The sequence below is a fragment of the Ursus maritimus genome, unplaced genomic scaffold, assembly GCF_017311325.1.
Source record: "Ursus maritimus isolate PB19 unplaced genomic scaffold, ASM1731132v1 scaffold_5, whole genome shotgun sequence".
Taxonomy (NCBI): Eukaryota; Metazoa; Chordata; class Mammalia; order Carnivora; family Ursidae; genus Ursus; species Ursus maritimus.
The window spans coordinates 25831400-25851964 of record NW_024426663.1 but is presented as its reverse complement, the minus strand read 5'-3'; the positions used below and the strand labels follow the sequence as shown (position 1 = coordinate 25851964).

The 20565-nt window shown below is 37.5% G+C and overlaps 1 protein-coding gene across 1 annotated transcript in view; it reads left to right on the top strand.

Moving 5' to 3' along the window:
- The window catches only part of ATG10 (autophagy related 10), a 241794-nt gene that overhangs the window by 173598 nt on the left and 47631 nt on the right, over nucleotides 1-20565 (top strand). The window contains 1 exon segment of the mRNA XM_008711050.2: nucleotides 4368-4465. Coding sequence (XP_008709272.2) covers nucleotides 4368-4465 — 98 coding nt within the window.

The window sequence follows — 20565 nt, the reverse complement described above, 5'->3', positions numbered from 1 at the left end:
TCTCTCATGCTGTTATTTGATTCATGAAAACTAATAGCCCTGAGAAATTTAATTTAGAGAGCTGCACATTTTGAGTAATATATAGATTACTTGACATGTAGGTTATTATTCAATTGAGAGATTTTATATGAAAATTGTTAAATGCTACTGGGAGTTGCTAAAGATTGTACTTTTTAATTATTCTATTTTTCATCCAATATCTCTTCTTCTTTTATCATTGACATTCTAGGTTGCTGACAGACTATTCCTTTAGCTCAAATGTGTATTATCATTCCAGGAGATAGAGGCACACAGTAGGCATTCAGTAAACACTTGTTAAATAAATGGCCTTAATTTACCATGCTTACCTTGTGGGTTGCTGCTGAAATTATTCCAGCTTCTGCTTCAATTTTTCAAGTATGCAGGGGATTTTACTGAGCTTCTCAGCCTCAGTGTGATTAATGAGATTTCTAAGCATGTTAAAATTGGTGCTATCGAATATCTTGGGTCTAAAACTAGGGAGTTGTTGATTGAGTATGCTTATGTCACCTCTGACTGAGGCCAGATGGAAAAAAATAGACCCTTTTAACAGGGCTTTAAGTTTCTGATTGAAGATACCTTCAACTGAACATGAAGGCACATAATAATGTGTTTCATGAGCTTAACCAAGTATTTGTTTATGCCCACAATTTAATTTTAAGTTAAAGTTTTGAGTCTTTGGTTTTCATAAATAGATAGATTCAAAATCACAAAGTTGTCTTCAAATTTCTGCAATATTTAAGCTCCACTTTTATGATGTGATTTTTGAAATATATTTGATCTCCATTTAATGGTTTCAGTGGAATTTCTGAAGATTCCATTTGGTTTTGAAATACTTAGAATCACAGTAATGTTTTGAATGTATTTTGTGTGTCAATAGTGTATGGCATGGTTTTGGAGATATTGCTGATTAGGTACAAATTTTTTGTTTTAGCATAAAAGATCACAAAACTAACTTTTGTATGTCTTTGATCGTGAAGCATGAACTGTAACTGGACAAGATGATAAAGGCTTGGAGAAAAGAACCCACATCACAGTCATTATTGTCATATCTGTCTGTGAGAAAAAAAGGTGTATTACCCAGATGGTCTGCGGTGTAGATGGTCAGCAGAAGCTGGAGATATCGGCACTCTCATCAAAGTAGCTTGCACAAGTGCTTGTTTGATCATCATTAATACATGCATTTTTAGACAGTCTGTAAATGCATTGCGGAATGCATTCACATCTATTCACTTAGAAAACACTCTTTCTAGCAAGTGGATAGCACTCTCACAAACATGCATGTAGGAGCATGATGCATCTTTTTATGTTTTGAACTTATTAATTTTAACTCTATAATTATCTGTTATTTTAAGTTGACCAGATCATTTTTTTAATTCCTGTATCGTAAGATGTTAACTATTTTCCTGTAAATTTGAGGTTATCTGAAAATATATGTCACACACCCTCAATTCTAGCATCAAATCTGATGAAAATATTCTGTTACATTTGTTCTGGGTCTTTCCACATTGTTGCTAGCTGCTGATTATTGCATTTTGCATGAATGGTTCCAGCAGAGTATACAGGGTTTTGTCAGTGGTAATACCCGAACCACTTACTCCATCCTTAGATTGTAGGCTGAAATATTTTAAGGAGTAAGATTAAAATCATTATTGATGGCCAGATATTAAACCCAGAATTCTTCTCTAAGTCTGCAAAGCCTTTTTCTGTCTTAGAGAAAATAAAGTTAAGGAGGGCGTCCTTTCATTTATCATTTACTCGGTAAATATAAAGCATTTGCAGTGTGTGAGTGGGGCTTGGAACTACCCTGCAGGGCTGCAGTGGCGAAAGGATAGGTGCAGTCTCCACCCTCAGAGGCTGCAGGGAATGGCGGGAAGGGCACAGAGACTTGAACTTCAGCTCCAGTGCAGTCATGAACTGGCTGCCTAATTTTGGCTGATATGTGTTTCCCAAGCCCTTGGTCGTCTTAATTATACCAGCTCTAACGTTTTATTACCCTACAACTTGATGTCTTACAACTTCAACATCAGAAAATTATTTTAAAAGCATGTCATCTTTTTGTAATTTGATTATTTGGTTTACCATTTGACATTGAAGTACTAAAGATCGTATTCCGCTCTTCTAACATCAGTACCCACACGCGCGGGTGCGTGTGTGTATTTTGAAGGTATGTAGTGCCTATCTTAAGGGCAAAGTTTGGCCCTGCTCTGTAAATGTGTTCAGAAAACAATATAACACAGATACTGAAGGCAGCTTGTTTTTAACTTGTACCTAAACATGACATTCAAATGTTAATTGGATGAATAAATCTTGTTCATTTTACAGACATGGAAATGTCAATGGAATAAAACTATTTATCACAAGTTAATGGTCTCCTGCCGCCAGATAAATGCCAAGATGAAGATACTTATTGAAAATGTATCAAAATATTCTATTGCTATTTATTGAAAATAAAGGTTGAGGAAAAGTTCACACTTTTCAGGTCAAACATGAGAAATGCCCTGCCTCTGGTATTAGTATATTATATCATCAAACACAATGTGCATGGTGTAGAAACTTGAGAAAATTCTAAGAAATAGTGGTCTGTAAGTGAATCTTTTAGCTTTGCAGTATGAGAAGTACTGGAGTGGTGCGGTGGGGGCTGGGAGGAGATAGCTACTAGGTATTAAGCTCTGACTGTGTGCCTGGCACAGTCCTGGGTGTGTTCACTGATGCAGGCCCGTTCACATGAACAGGATTTGAAAAGGATGATTATACTCATTTACAGGTAGAGTTGAAAGCCAAATAACTTGCAGTTGAGAATAAGTGCCGACACCAGAATTCAAACTCAGCCCGGGCTCCAGGTCTAATACTCTTCTCCTGCAGTCTACATGTCTACTTAAATTCCATGAATCTGGGTGCAATACCTTTTGCTTGGTGGAGGGGAGGGGTTGGGATAGATTATTTCCTTAAGTTTTATTGCACTTGATGACCAAATACTTCTTTGGGTCTAATGATTTGATATACTGATGAGCTTTATTTCCTTCTTTTTTTTAAGCTCTCAGGAGTGAGATTGTTGTAGTGTTGTTGTTGTTGTTTTTACGATTTTATTTATTTATTTATTTGAGAGAGATAGCGAGAGAGTGATCACGAGTTGGGGGGGGGGCATCCAGGAGAAGGAGAAGCAGGCTCCCCGACGAGCAGGGAGCCCAATGTGGGACTCGACCCCGGGACTCTGGGATCATGACCTGAGCCGAAGGCAGCCGCTCAACCAACCGAGCCACCCAGGCGCCCCTGAGGAGCTTTCTTTAAATGCTATTGTCCACTTGCCTAAGGAAGGGAGCACACCCATAAGTTCTGAGGACTTGATAGCCCTGAATGGGCCAAGCAGCATTTAATTCTACTAGTAAGACCACCTTCTGTCCAGCAGTGCGCAGTTTCAAAGTCTTTAGGTAATTTCTTCTTTCTACTTTATTTTACAAATTTAGATACCTATTTCTCTACTTTCCGTCATGCTCTTCCTAAAACACATTATTGGATTGTTATGAATATAAGTGAATTGTTGTGACTGTTATGAATATAGGTGAATTGTTGAATTGTTTAAAGAAAGAAAAAGAGAATTTTTGTTCACCTGACGTTTTCCTAACCTCTTCATGCCAATTTCTTCTCATGTCCCTCCACCCTTAACAATTCCCTTTCTCCACCTGCCACGAACACCAGATGTTAATGTCTCCCTCCTCTGGACTGTCCTAGAACTGCAGTTTTCCTCTTGGCAGCAACCACTTTCCACCTAGTATTTTAGTATTAGTATACTATTGATATACTTGTCATAGTTTCCCTAGTAAATGGTAGGCTTCTTACTAGGAAAAATTGTCTGCTTTCCTTTTCTCTATTCCTCATGGTACTCAACAGAGTGATTTGAACATTGCAGATAGTCAATGAGAGAGTGAAAGCACGTGTACGTACAGTCTTTGATTTAAGAACTGGAGGAAGTATTAAGATTTCAGAGGTATTCATAGTGTACCCTTGTGAATATGAGAGTCTATCTACCTGGTCCTTTGCCTATGCTTGTATCTATCAGTTCTCTCTAAAATACATTTGGATTTTATTTTGCAGAATTCCTACAGGCAATGAATGAGCAGATAATTTAACTGCTAGATGGTTACAAAGGAGAGAAGCTTGAATGTTTAAATTTCCCTCAGGAAGAAAATAGTAATTCATATAGCAGTCTTTTGATATATAAGTAATATGTGTACTAGCAAAGATTTTTAAAAAAATCATAACATTCTTCTGGCAGTTTTAGATAAACACCAAACACCATTGTGTCAAATGGATTACTGACTGACAGTCTTTGCCATGCACTTTTGCAGATGGAAAGCCTTTAGCTCTGAAGGACATATGGGAAGGAATCCATGAGTGTTATAAGACACGGCTGCTGCAGGAGCCATGGGACACCATTACCCAACAGGTTAAAGAGTATTTTTGTTTTATTATATGTGATTCTTTCCCTCTGCTCATCTTTTCTTCTAGTTCTCTCTCCTCTCCTTTATTCCTGTTTCATTCCTCTACATCCTTACAGATTTCAGTTCAAAGACAGTTTCCTTTAAAACACCTTCTCAGCCCCAGAGTTGGTTTCTCCTCCCTGTTACAAGCTCTCAAGGCAACTTGTAGTTTTCCTTTATAGTGCTTATCACAATTTTAAATTATATATTTGGATAGTTTTTTTTTTAATGTCTTTCTTTGTCATCATACTGTGCATTCCCATGTGGGCAGAACCTCGTTTTCTCTCTCTCTCTCTCTCTCTGTTTTTAAAGATTTATTTATTTATTTATTTTAGAGAGAAAGAGAGAGAGCATGAGTTGGTGGGAGGAGAGGGGAAGAGAGACTCTCAAGCGGACTCTGCACTGAGCTGGATATCACAACCCTGAGATCATGACCTGAGCCAAAACCTAGAGTTGGGTGTTTAACTGACGGTGCCACCCAGGCATCCCTTTTTCTCTCTTTATTGTACACCCAGCACTGGCACAGTACTTACCATACAGTGAGTGCTCAATGAAAATGTATTAAGTAGTGAGAACAGTAACTAAGTCGGCATATTCACTAAGAAGTACGTGATTTAGCTTGTGTCACCTACGATGCTTCAGAGTTTTGCTCATAGGTACATTTGCAAAAAAAAAAAAACAAAAAACCTTTTGATTAATAATAGGTTTGCAATAGCGATCTGAAAAAAGTAGAGAAAATACATCTGCAAAAGTAGATATAAAAAGTAGATTTGCAAAAGTAGGGAAAAATAGATCTGTCAATCATATAAGTCATTATTACTGCCTTGCTAAAATCAGCAGTTAATTATTTTAGAAATTTAAAAATACTCATCACCTTGCAACCAATCATGGTCTCCTTAAAAATAATTTTTACTTATATCAAAAATCTTATTTTTTCCCAGCCTCTGTTAAGCTTAATCAAAGCTTCCTTTAAAAATGATCTTATCAGCCATTAGAATTTTTATGCCCTCTTATGTGTTTGATCATAATAATGACAGTTTACCTCCCAATCAACGTAAGAATCCTTAGCATCTTGTGAGTAGTTCTTTGGCAGCGACTGCAAATGACCATTTTCTAGGTTTTAATTGAGGACAGAACTAGGTGTAAGTACATGCGTATTTCCCACAGCCCCTCAAGTTAATCCTTTCGTTTCCCTTCCCACCATTGCCTGCTTAGATCAAGTCCTCTAGCCTCACCTGCAACAGTTAGTAAGGCCTCTCACCTCTGGTCTTCTACTCCTTCCTCCCTGCCCTGCCATTAGTCACATCCTCCTAACCATGGTGGTGTGTTTTGCCTGTGCACAGACCTGCAGTAGCTGTCCAAAGGCCGATGGCATGTGGTCTAAATGCCTCACCTGGGCTCCAGTGGCGGGCCCTCCCTGGGTCCAGCCTGTCCTTTCAAGCTTATCCTGTGCAGTTTGTTCTTGGAATTCTTTCCAGACTTGTCTTCCCTGTTGCCTTTGTTCTGTCTTTATATTTCCTTTTGTTCTCTCATGTTCCTTTCTTGAAACCGCTTCAGCTCACAAAAATGGCCCCCTCTGAAATCCCGGTTCTGTAGACCAGGCATGGGTGCTTGCATGGGTGGTTGCTCCGAAGAAGAATAATGAGATAGAGAAGGAAATCCATCATAAAGATTTTTGGCAAGAACATTTTATTTTATGCAAAGTGTTTTAGATTAACCTTTAAGCATCAAGGTGAGTGCCTAGAGTTTCAACTTCCAGTGTCTTTCCAGTGACCACAGGCTGTCTAAGAATGTATACTGTAGTGTCAGAATCCACGGGACCCCGAAAATGTTTGGTTGTAAGAGTCAAGGAAGATGGCAAAGGTTAGAGGCAAAAGATAGATGGCAAAGACGTCCAAAAATAACATCTGCGTTTAACTTTAGTGCCTTTTTTCTTCTACTTCCTTTCATTTACATTTTACATTATATTCTTGAACTCATTTCTTACCCTTTCCCTTTTTCTGTCACTAGCAGTCGTGTTATTAATCTCAGTGCAAGCCTATAGCACAATTCCTGGTGATCTATGTCATTTTGGGTTTTAATTGTATGTGTCTCTGTTCTGACTTGTGACATATGAACAAGACTTTGAACTCAACTCTATTTTCTTAGTTTCCTGATATGATGTTGCCAATAGATTTCTATTGGTAGAACTCCTAAGTTGCTAAAGCAGCCAAATGAACCAATCTGTACATTGTTTTTAAAGGAATTGACTAATATCTTTTAATTTGTAGACACTTAAGTGTCATGTAGACAGCCTGTTAGTGGACCATCTTTTCCTACCTCTCATAGTATAGTAGTAATGATCAAATCCAATCACCATGAGCATTATTATTTCTAACACCCAAATGTGGGGGCTCACTTAATGGAAGAGATGGTTGATATAACCAGATTACAACATAACTGGAACATTTTGGTGTTCCTTTGGGATTTGTCTTATGGGGATTGATCTGTGGACATCTATCCCACTTTTGACAACAAACTTTGTTTAAGCTTTAGAACTGCTCGTCACAGGCATATGCAGGCATTAAAGACCTAGCCAGGGAAACTCACTTGTCACCATTGCATTACTTGGTATTCGGAAGTCATCATAAATGTCTCCTTTGGCGGTCTTGGCTCTTAATCCTAGATTAGTTAATGGGTTGGTATTTACATTCTCTTCTTTGCTTGAGATCTTTGAGAGAATGGGTCTTTATTTTTGTAAAACCAAATGTGGAGAAAAAAATAGTGTTCTCAGTTGGGGGAAGGGGAGGTTGTGATACGGCACTAGGAGAGAATGAGCTGATAGACTATTGGTGGCACCAAACAGTAGATAGCATTTTGCAAAATTACACTGAAGAACCATTAGCTTGCAGACTGAGCATAATAATATCCTGTCCTTCAGAGTGGCTTAAAAACAAAAGCAGCCTTTGCACAATATAAAATGCATTTCACTTCATCTTCAGGCTTGATTGTGCTCATATAGTTTGTTGCTCTTCATCTTTAGTAATCACACTTCTGTTCTCTCAGCATTTGTCTTGATGATAAGGACCTGTTCATGTCAGACATGAACCCTCTCTTTTGATGACAAGCTGCTAATGAATCTCATACATTTGATTATGGTGATTACTTACCTGCTTTTGTCCAACATTATGAATTACCTATTATCTCAACCCTGTAGCCTAATAAAGATCTTCTGAAAGAAAGTTAACAGATGCCTAGGTTGGATCTGCCCAAATTGGCACAGTGAATGTTACAATAATGATTACTTGCAGGTGTGGGCTCTGTGTTTTAGGTAAAGAACTCCCGTGATCTTGGCACAGACTAAAAGTCATAAGATAAGAAAGCATACCTTCAATTTTACTTGAAGATGTGTGTGTTTATGTATGTGGGTGTGGAAGTGGACACATAAGTAATTGTTTTTTACTGTCTTCTTGTTTTTAAACTTTATATTATGGAAAATTATAAACATATACAAAAGTAGAGCTAATAGTATAATACATTTACAAACTAATGGTCAATCTTATTTTTTTAGTATTTCACCCAATCTGGAATTTTTAGAAAAAAATCCTAAACATCATATCTCACCCATACGAATTTAAGTGTGTATCTTTAAAAATCAAGGGCCTTATACCAATGTTTATAGCAGCTTTATCCATAATAGCCCAAATGGAAACAACTCAGATGTCCTTCGGACCACGGAGATTAAATGAAGTGGTACATCCTTACTAGGGAATACTATTCAGTAATACAAAGGAACCAACTATTGATATGCTGAACAACCTGGATGAGTGTCCAAAGAATTATTCTGAGTACTAAAAGCCAATCCCAAAAGGTTACATAGTATATGATTCCACTTAATCTAACATTTTTGAAATTAGAGAGGGGGTTTGTGGTTTTTGGGTGTTAGAGAAGGAGTTATAGATGGGAAGGAAGAAAGTGTGGCTATACAAGACAACATGAGAGGGAAACTTGTAGCAATGGAAACGTCCTGTATCCGACTGTATCGACGTTAGTATCTTGGTTGTAATATTGTACAATAGTTTTGCAAGATGTTACCACTGGGGAACTGGTGAAGGGTATGAATAATGTTTTTGTATTATTTCTTACAATTGCTTGTGGAATTTACAGTTATCTCAAAATAAAAAGTTTAATTGAAAAAAGGTAAGGACTCTTAATAAGCATAACCACATTTCTGTTATCACAATAAATTGATAATAATTTCTTAATATCATTAAATAAGGAATTGATGCTTAAATTTCTACATTTTTTAAAAAAAATTTTTACAGTTTCTATGAATCAGGATTCAAATAAGGTTTATAAGTTAAAGTGGTTAACATCTCTTAAGACTTTTGAAAACAGGGGTGCCTGGGTGGCACAGCGGTTAGGCGTCTGCCTTTGGCTCAGGGCGTGATCCCAGCATTATGGGATCGAGCCCCACATCAGGCCCCTCCGCTATGAGCCTGCTTCTTCCTCTCCCACTCCCCCTGCTTGTGTTCCCTCTCTCGCTGGCTGTCTCTGTCTCTGTCAAATAAATAAATAAAATCTTAAAAAAAAAAAAAAAAGACTTTTGAAAACAAAGATTCTCATTCCTTTCTCTCTTTTTTTCCTCATAAATTTTTGTTGACAACACAAGGTTGTTTGTCCTGTAATATTTGCAGTCTGTTTTTTGTTTGTTTGTTTGTTTTTTTCCTAATTGTATCTCTGTGGTGTTATTTGGTACGTTCCTCCCTGAGCTTTCCATAAACTGGTATTTAGATCCGGAGGGTTGGTCGAATTCAGGTTTGTTTTTGGGGACAAGAATACTTCATAGGTGATTCTGGATACTTCTATCAAGAAGCACATGTTTGGTTATCGTTCTTTTTTGTGATCTTAGCAGCCATTCATGATTATTGCCTAGATCCATTAACTCATTAGGGGTTGCAAATGATGATGTTCTAATTCCATCATTCATTATTTATTAGTCGGGCTGCTTTATAACAGCAGTTTCCCTCACCAGCGTAGTTACTTGAAGTATGCTTTGTATAGAAAATGCAGGATAAATGTTCTAGCTTTTAAGAGAAAGAGCTGGTTCTCTAGTATCCTAAGGTGACCAAGAAGGTTTTCTGATGTATCTTCGTGGACTTGTGGTTATAAATGTTGTATGCATTTCAATTCATTATAGTGATTATCTTTATTGTTGCCTGATTGTTGCAACAATGTGGATGGAGCTAGAGGGTATTATGCTGAGTGAAATAAGTCAGTCAAAGACAAATACCATATGATTTCACTCATATGTGGAATTTAAGAAACAAAATAAATGAACATAGGAGAAGGGAAGGAAAAATAAAATAAAATGAAAACAGAGAGGGAGACAAACCATGAGACTCTTAACTCCAAGAAACTGAGAGTTGCTGGAGGGGAAGGGGGTGGAGGGATGGGGTGGCTGGGTGATAGGCATGAAGGAGGGCACTTGATATAATGCACACTGGGTGTTATATGCAACTGATGAATCACTGAATTCTACCCCTGAAACTAATTAGACACTATAGTGTATTATTACCAAAATTAAATTTAAATACAATTTTTTTTTCTAAAGTCTCTTTAAGTTGGCTCCTGAGTTTTTCTGATGTAACCCAAGTAGCTCTGATGGCTTCTTGCTTTTTGGTTTGACAGGTTGCTGCACATTCACATTGTGCAGTTCATGCCCAGACCTACCCCTCCGTTTTCCAAGGAGGCTTGCTTTCTTTCAGAGCCTTTATCAAGGTGCTGGAACCAGACAGAGTGAGCACCACCACTCACTGGATGTATGAACTTGGGCAAATTTCAAAACCTCTGTGTGTCTTAGTTTTCCATTAAAGATAATGGCAGCATCTACACAGAGTTGGTGGGAAGACGAAAAAAGAGGGTTGCATACAAAGCTCACCCTGTGTCACATCTTCCTGCAGGTATTTTCTAATGCCAGAACTGTGCACTTTAAATTTGGAAACCAAGACTTTTGAGGTACTTTGTTTTCTGATTCCACATGTCTGGGGAGGGCTGTCCAAGTGCAAGTAACTGAAAGGGATTGGGTGGATAAAGTGGGAAAGAATCTCATTGTATTTCCTCATGTCATCCCACCCAAGTACCATGAGAGAACTGGATTAAATATTTGCAGGGAGTGGAGTTAAGAGGAATCTGTGCAATACATATTTTACATATCCCAAATACCATTAATTTCATTTTGAAGACTTCATCATGTCTAAAACATGCAAAAATATGGTAATTAATTTCAGTGAGTTTTCATTATATTTCCATCATAAATCTCTCAGGTGTAAAAAAACACACAAAAAGAAAACAAAAACAAAAACAAAAAAAAACCCTCAAACACAACAAAAAGCAAAACTCCTTAGGTACTCCTTTTGGTGAGTAGATTGCTTTTGACGCTCAGTGATGCAGGAAGTCACTGGTTAAGGAGTCTTAAATAATGAAGCTTGATATGTTGCCTGGTGATTTATAATGATGGCTGATAAACTGATGATTTAATTGTGCTTCCTCTAGTAATAATCTTAAGTGCTCAAGTGAAGTTCCAGTGATTGGCTTTCTTCTGAACTCAGTCTCCCTGGAGTCTTTAGGCATCTCTTTTCCACAACATCCGATAACTGACTTTTAACTGTTCCTATTTTAAATAATACAAATCAATTAAAACACACAGCTGTTTAACAAAACTTCTCAGTGTTGGTATAGGTCTCGGTGGGTATTTCCTGATGGCTCATAATGACATCAATTCAGTGCACCTGGTAGGATCTGTGTGAACTGAAAGTGGCTTAATTCTTAAATGACAAGAAAATTAAGAAGCCTTTTATGGATTGCTGCTGCTGCTTCAGGATCCCTGCCAGCACCACGGCAGACGCTTTCATCCTGGCGTTTTACTTAAATGGGACTACAGGCATCATGTGATTGTTTGCTCTGTAATCTGCTGCTAATTTGTTGGATCTGGGTTTCTACATATTCATTCTGGACATTAGTAAGGCGAGTTAGTGGGTAGGTTTATGGTGCCATAATCTACCTTGCTGACTTTTGGTAGAAACTTTCTAATGTTTCTACCACATTACTCGATGATTCTACCACACTCTACTGTCTTAGAAGAGTGAAATATGCTCTCATCACTGTATCTCATTTTCTTTGGTGTTTTAGGGTAATGATGACAGTGCTATTTTTCTCTGGCTCTATTAATAATTATTTCTAGTAATTATTTCTAATAATTATTTCTAGATTGTCAGTCTGCACAAGCGTTGTGACTTTTAATATTTATTGAATGCTGATGCTGCAATTCAGAAATATCCACTGTTGACACTCCATTATGCTTTTCTTTTTTGGGGGGTAAAAAAGCACATTTTTCTTAAGTTTTGCCTGTTCCTCAGACTTTGTGTAGTTTAAGAAGTACATGACACTTTGTTCTCATTATCTTCAACTAAATAATTAAGTTCTCTTGAAATTCTCTTTGATTTTACACTTTGGAATGGTTTTGGAAAGCTTTACCTTTATCCTAAGTGCTCTTTAGGCATTGGTATGATACTACTTTCTAAAGTTTTCTGGCCACTAGCCACTAATTAAGTGTTCAAATCAATCTAAGTAGAAGTGGGGGCTGATTTATTATGTAAGATCCTTGTCTTATTAATTTCTGAGCTGTTTTGTTTTATTCCATGTTGCTGAGAGTTCAAGAGAAATAAACAAGGAATGTATTTTTTATAAACAATCAGCTTATACTGGTATATTTGAATTTTACTTCTCTAAATTGAAATTTATTTCACTTGGTAATAAAAACAAGAAGCTAGTTCATGCACTTTGCTATTTGTATATCTGGTGGTTGGGCCGAGGGTTGCTTAGCTTTCTACCATCACAGTTGCACTCTTGACTCAGCACGTGCCTTGAATTGTTAGAAGGGCTTTCTTTAAAGAATTTCCCAGCGTTTCACTGATCCTTGAAATTTCTATTTCTAAAAAAGGAGCAGCTTATAAGTGTAAGACTAAAATACCATTTAAAATATTTATAATTAATTTTAATATGACTCATCTTAGCACATTTGATTTTGATAATTACCTACCATCAATTTTTAATTTTTAATAAACATCTTAGTTCCAAAACTTTACATTTAAGGAATATTTATATTCTTGTTTCTGGTTTTTGCGAAAGAGGTTATTGATGGGGAGGTGGAAAAGCAGCAGCCAGAGGCAGGAAGAGAAGCCTGGGGGAGCAGAAGGGCAGGCACAGGGCTGGAAGGGGATGGAAGGTAGACTCTGCAGACACACTTATCCAGAAAGGCTTTGAGTCCCCCGTAAGGGTACAAGCTTCCTAAGAAAGATGCTATTTGTTTTATCTTATTTTTGGCACAGTGGTGACTGCACATATTCTACCCTGCAATTATTGCACATTTTTTTTCATTCCACTTCCTACACCCCCTTCAGCTTCTTTTTTTTGCTTGTTGTTTTCCTGATTCTTTTCCATGTGAGCTGTTACGTTCCCCGTATTTTATTTACAGCTTATATTTTATAGTTTAAAATTTGGACAGTAGGTAGGGATAATACCGAAGTGTATGAAGTATGTGTGCAAGCCATTACAATTATTGTACTGCGTGCTGATTTTTTCACTATATTAATTTATTTCTACTTCTCTCTGTCCAGTCTGAATTTCAGAAATATTGCAAGTGGTGTAGACATACAGCCCAATATAAGAGTAACGCATATACTATAACCATCAAAGCAAGTGAATGAGAACTAAGTAGTGGGGGGGGGGGAAGACAGTTGTAGCAGAACAATCTAAGCTAAGGGTCGTTTCTCAGTTTTCTTGAACAACAAGTAACAAAAAGGGAAAGCCAATTAAATCCATTGCTTCTATTCTGTTAGGGAAGGAGGCAGACAGGTTTATCAAGAGAGACAAACTTTTCTCGTGTTAAATTTTAGGAAGATAATTTTGCAAATATGAAAGGCTGATCTCCTTTATAGATACCACTTAAACCAACATCAGGAGGTGGGGAGAGAGTGATGTCCAATTGTTGCTGTGTGAGAGTTACAGTAATATATTGTGTGTTTAGGTTTATACAGCAAAGGCCCTTATTAGCAGCTTCCTGTTCAGAGTCAGCCTGCATGTTGAGTGCTTTGAAATTTTTTTGAATTTGAATGCCTTTGAACTGGATGTGTGCTCTGTAGTTAATCATAGTCACTTACCTTCTTTATTGCCTCAGACCTTGTCTACACTTATTTACTTTGCCTCCCTGTCTTAAGGCATTTGTGTTTGCCCGTTCCTGTATTAATACAAGATACAAAGAAAGAGTTTAGAAATTCTGTATGATTCTGGATTTGTGAATCTTGTGTTTTGGACTGTCCTCAGATAAAAGTGCTGTCATCTGGGCTTGCATTTTTAATAATTGCGCTTTTTTTCTGATTAATCAAAGTAATACATACTGTTAATTTTTAGCAAAATACAGAGTAGCAAGAAGAAAATAAAAATTACTCATAATCTCAAACATTCAATGGTACCATTGTTAACCTTTCAGTGCATAGCTTACCAAAAAATATATATATTTATATAACTATATATACATATGTAATACATATATTCACATATATGTATATACTATATATAAATATACACAAATACAAATGAAATTATACTATGCACCTGGTTTTTGAAATTTACATCACAGACATCTTTTCATGTCAATATTTAAATACATCTAAATTTTCCTTTTAATAACTGCATAGAATTCCATTCCAAGGCCATGCCATAATTGTTTTAACCAATTTTATACTTGGAACATTGAGTTCTTTTCTAATTGTTTGTATTATAAACAATTCCTAAGTGAACATCCTTGTATGTATAATTTGTGTAGTTGTCAGATTATTTCTTTGGAATAGATTCTTTGAAGTGAAATTGGTGAGTCAATAAGTATTGACTTTTAAAGATTTTGTTAAATATCTCCATGTCAATATGAGAAAAGGTGTGCTAATTCTTACTATCAGTAGGATGTTAGAGAACCCATTTCCCTAAGTGTTCGCTGACACTGGTCATAATTGTTCTTCTTAATGTGCTACAGTCTGATGTCAACCAGCCTTCTGACTGGAGCCAGGTAGTTGAGCAATGAAGTTACTGATGAATAGCTGAAATGTAGCTTTTTCTTGCAGTTCGCTGTCACATACGTTTTAGACACTAAGGAAGTTGACATATGGTCGTAATTAAAGGATCTGATTTCCATTCTTGCCAACACTGAGCATTGTTTCTGTTGTCCAGAGGTGGCTCACAGGAGCACCTGCCAGCAGGGCTGAGACTTCTTTTTTCTTTGTAAGCCTTATTAGATTTGCACAAATGATTGCGCAGAATCTGTGTAAGCCTGTAAGTCCTGCTCCTTTAAGTACAGAAGATAGGATATTAGATAGCGAGATTTTTGCCAGCCAGAATTATCAGTCATCCACCTTGCCCAGATAATAAGACTTGTATGGAATATTTGACTGAGTAAAATTGTATCTGAAGGGGCCTGCCAGATGATGTAACTATTAATACACTCCCCTGCAAATAATTAAGAGTTACCATTTTGAATACTTTCAAAGTATTATCCATGTGGGTCCCAAAGAACATCTTCCCAAACTGGCAAATTTGGTTTTGGCACAGGCTTAAACTGTTCCTCCTGGCAGCAATTAGCTGCTAGATTAATGTATTCTTTAAATAGAATGAGGTTATCGCTACAGAAAGGGGTGCTTGTCTTTCTGTTTACTGCCACAGGACATCAAGTACTCACTTCTTCTATAAGCATATGAAAGTGGAAATAAATTTATGTATGGGCATGAATGCAAGTCTTTTGAGATTAGAATTTATCTTGTCCAAGGATTATTCTGGTAACAATAGCTGACATTTAGGGGACATTTCTCAAGTGTCAGGCATTCTTCTGAATACACATATTATTTCACTTAATCTTCTGAACACTCCTGTTAGGTTGAATCTGTTCTCCAGATTTTAGAGAAGGAAAAACTGAGGCACGAAGGCATCAGACAACCTGCCAAAGGTGACACATCTACTAAATGGTAGAACCAGAATTTGAACTTAGTGAGCCTGAGAGCTTCTGTCTTAATCACTATCTTAGTCCCTTCCACAGTGCTAATCTTGTTCTCAAGATGTTGTCATATTAATAAAGACATATTAAAGTAGATCTGACCCCTTTCTGGGTCATGGACCTCTGAGAATTTGATGAAAACTCTGGAAACTTTTCCTAGGCATACAGTATTTTGCAACCCTAATCAGGAGAACCCTCAACAGGACATCCAGATCCTTGGAACTTGTAGTGGCTATTGTGGATTAGAACTCAACATCCATCCTACCCTCCCTCTCTTGTGCTTTTCCTGTATTGCAGACACTGGAAAGCTAAAACATAATTCCCCATCTCCCTCTTAGAGAGGGGTCTGAATTTGCTTTAGGTTCATCACATCGGATGCATGTGTGCAGGATTTCGAAGGCTGAAGTGTTGGAGGCTGTGCTTTGTTGGAAGCACTGCAGGGTTATGGAGGTTCTCTGTATGGCTCCAGTGTTCAGTCACCAGCTTTGGGTGTGTCAGAAGGCAGAGGATGGGACAATTGTTTTGCTGGTGTGAATTGCAGCAGGTGTGGTTTGGCCCTGGTGATGGCCACAGTAGAGACAGGTTTCTGATCATGGAAGTGGGGGTATGATTCTAGAATGGCAGATTCTTGATCTGAAAAGAAGCAGTAGGGCCCATGTTGTCCAGTTTTCCAGTAAGAGCTTAGAAGTTGTTCTTGGAAAGTCATTTGGAATTTGTTTATTCAGCCCTCCCAACGAGGCTTCAACTAGTCAGAGTAGATTCTGTTTTTTGGTAACTGAACCTTGACGGCTACAGGAATAAATAGCTGGGCCCGAGGATAGATTTTTCAACAGGTTGGGAGTTTGGCTCTGCAGTCAGAAGCGCTTGGGTTCTTATTCAAGTTCTACTTATTAACATTGTGACCAAGGACAAATTACTTGACTTTTCCTCATTCTCAAAATGGAAAATTCTTCTATGTGGGAATTATTATAAGGACTACCTCATTGGGTTGTTGTGAGAATTATGTAAGCTAATGCATGTGATTCCTAGCACTGATGCTAGGAACGAGAGTAATTATTATCATTAATCCATCAATACTGTGAAAAGGAAAAGCAGTGGACATAATTTCTGTTTCATATAAAATATAGCACTGCAGTGGTCAGTAGAATAATTGATGAGCCTCAAGTTTCCTACAGCAGTGTATTCACAGGCACAAACTGATAGTTCATTGAGGAAGGAGCTGGTCTAGGGTACTTAGGGGTTGTATTTACTTAGTCAACTAAATAAAGAGTTTTGTAGTTCTCATTCAAAATAGCATTCCAAGGGTTCTGGTAGTGAATCTCCCTTCTCAGGAGAGACCTTCAGCTATTTCAATGTGCTGTATTTTATGTGATGGGATTGGCAGATCATGGCAGCAATGTCCCAAGGCTGCAAGAACAGAAGTAGCCCATCTGGGCCTGTGAGAATCCATCTCCACAGTGCTTCTCCCTGAGCCATGCCATGGGCAGTTTTGTTCTACAATCCATAGTTGTTACTGGGCCTGTGGCTAAACCTACAACATCCTATTGAGACAGGCATATCTTAGCATACCCTACAATACATCTAGAATAGAATTCTACAGATACTGTAGTCAATTTTTTAAACCACTTGCTGGTAAAAGGAGTTAAGTTGAATTGAATACATGTCTAAGTAGCTTCCTCTAATCAATATGACCCTTTCTGGCAGGCTCTCTCCCTACCCACACCCTTACCCCAGCCGTATTCAAATAGTTGTTTATAACCAACAATGCAAGGGCCTGTACTCAAACCCTCACAAGGCAGCAAGGCAGGTTTTTCAAACTTAGATTTGTTAATATGCAACCAGTGGGGAGCTCCATGAAAGAGCAGTCAGAACAGTAAACAGCTTAGATCACAGAAGATTGCTTATATAAGCCATTCAAGAGTTCCTAAAGCCTTCTTCCCCCCACCTTGATTTGCAGGTTGTCACACATTCAATTTAATTGCAAACAGCTGATAAAGGAGAAAATACCTTTAAAAGTCCTGTAAAATGGTCGCTTATTTTCCACATTTAATTTAATTTTTTCACAAGCATGTTTGACATCAGTGTCATCACCAGGAAAAGCTAAATGACCATTACTGCTGGTCTCTTCGATACGTTAAGCTAGGCAACTAACCTTGCTTTGTTTCTTGACAAGGGAAATTTTAGTATTGAGACGTGTCAGGTCTATCATTTGAGAGAGTTTAGTCAGGAATATATGTCCGTATTGTTTCTAGCAGGTTGCCCAGAGAAGAAAACCTTTTGATCTTAGCTGAGATCAGTGTGGCCAGGCCCACCTTTGCATCTGCTAAAGTTATTTTGTGGAGTGATTGAATGAAAAGTGTTCTTAGATTCCGTAGCCTTCGATGTTACGGAGTTCATTCTGTCAAACAAGTCAGTTTTAACAACTACTGGTATGGCTCAGAAGGAAGACGATCAGGACGTTTGAATTTACCTGTCCATCCGGGCACTTCACAAGGCACAGACTCTTGGCCCTCTGGGTATGTTTCCGAGCTCCCTTGGAATAATAATAGTAAAAAAAAAAAAAAAAAACGTAGCCAGTTAAGGAAACGAAGGATCTTAAGTTTCCATAGCTGCCAGTAGTGTCTCCTTTTTTCTTTGAGCTCACTCAGCTCATTCATACTTTAGATACGAAGGTCAATCTGCAGACATGCCAAGTTAGCTCAGGGAAATCACCCAGGACGCCCTTTCTTCCTTGCTTGTGCAAAGTGTGCTTTTACTCTTGTCTCATTCCTGCCTGGTTTCAAGTACTTTATTGTGTAGTGCTGACACTCTCTGGTCCCATGACCTTGGTATTTGAGAGTGATCTTTCTGATGCACAAACCTCAGCTCTCTCTTGCCAGCACTGGCTTGGGTCTTGGTTCCCTATGTTACTTGAAGAAAATTTCTCCTGTCTTCTTCTGGCCCACAAAAACCAAATGGGGCAGGATCCTCCTAACCATCCCAACTCTTTTCCTCCAGGATTGGGTGGAGACTAAAGCAATCTGAAGTACAGCATAACCAACCAGTCTTTCTGAGATAGGAGGTTTTCCAAATCAGTCTGTTTAAAGACAGTGGTGACTTTCCGGGTGATGGTTTGGAAATTTTAAGGGCCCCTGATTTTATGTCTGTCTGTCTGTCTCTATAGATAAAATGATTTTTGCATCCATACCAAGTTCACGTTCAGGGGCTCAGGTGACTGACCTCAGCTGAGTCCAAATGCCCTGAGTACTCTTGCCAAGGGCTGGTGTTTAGCAGGCAGCGAAGTCTGTTTCCTGATCTATGAGTGTTGTGTCCAAGTCCTGATTACTGTGTGATGTTATGTGCCCTGTCCATGGAGAAGAGAAGTCCTCATTTTTTAGAGTGAAAATATGAGTGAAAAATGAGGAAGGGACTGGGCCTAGGGAAGGTTGATTAAGGGGATTCAGCTAGTAATGCAGTGTATTTCCCTTGAGGTTTTCATTTAATTCACCTGCCAATTCTAAATTTTATTCATAGAGATTCTAAGTAATATTAGGCCACATATAGGTGAGCAAAATAAACCAGATTTGCATTTAATAACCAAAATAGAAGACTAGGATAAAGGATGCACATTTTCTACATGTTTTCTGTAGTTTGACCTCAACGTTAAACTCACTTTCAAAAGCCAGAGATTCCACAACCTGAATCCATGGTCTGAGAGGTTATTGCTCCCATTTTGCAATATTCTAAGGACAGGCAGCTATTGTATTTTAATTGAAAAAAAAAAAAAAATCCCAGAAGGGAACAGTGCTAGAATAGGTTCTTGGGATTTGGGGACTTGCTTGAAACTTTAATTGCTGTTTTGCATGACCTTTCACACTGACTGTTCTGAAGACTGAAAATCCTAATTTTGTTAGTGCAAATGTTACTTGATATGATGATTTACTTTTAAGTTCTGGTAAGGAGTGTGATGTGCCCTAAACATTTTCAGGTACATATGCACATTCAGCTCTCACATGGATACATTACATAGCTCATTTCCCGTAGTTTTTTCTGCAGATGTTTAAGTGAAACCAGACAGGTTCCTTTGATCATTTATCTCAGCTGTGGGGGTTTTTCAATTCTAAATGCTAATACTGATTTTTTTGTTAATTTAAAACAATTTTTTCACCATTTTTAAAATTTAAGTTCAATTAATTAACATATAATGTATTCTTAGTTTCAGAGGTAGAGACCTTACATAATTTGATTTATTTTTTAGAAGTCAATTTCAGAAAAAAATTTGATTTTTTAAAGAAAGAATTTAGTAAAAATTTTGAAATTTTGGGTGGGAGTGATGGATTGTTTCTATTATCATGAAAAGAAAACAAGGTAAAAAAATCTCCAAGTCAAACAAAAACAGTCTCACCAATATTAGTTAAGTAAACACTTTTCCGGAAGAATATTTACTGATTTTTCTCAAAATATGAAAACTGCATTTATTTCATGGTGAAATTTTTGTGCTTGTGAGGGATTTTCTCCAACTTTTCTTTTTAATTAGTAAATTTCCTAAGTCTTAATAACTAGAATCTGAGTCATTTAGATATAATAAAAAGAGCATAGACTTTATAGCAAGAAAAGAGTTGGGCTAAAAGCTGGATCTGCTCCTTATAAGCTATACGTCTTTGGGAAAGTTGCCCAAAGATTATTTTGCCTGACATTAATATAGCTACACCAACTTTCTTTTGGGTAGTATTTGTTTGATAGATCTTTCTCTACTTTTAATTATTCATCTTTCTCTGGTTTATTTTTTTCCTGTTAAATAGAACATTACTTTAAAAATTTCATATAGTAAAATTGACCTTTTTTGGTGTACAGTTTGGTGAGTATTGGCAAATGCATAGAGTTGTGTAACTCTTGCCACAATCAGGATACTGAACAGTTCCTTCACCTGCCCCAGACTCCCAGGTACCTCTCCGGGCAGTCAACACTTTCTCCCATCCCAACTGTTGTTCTCAGTGCCTATATTTT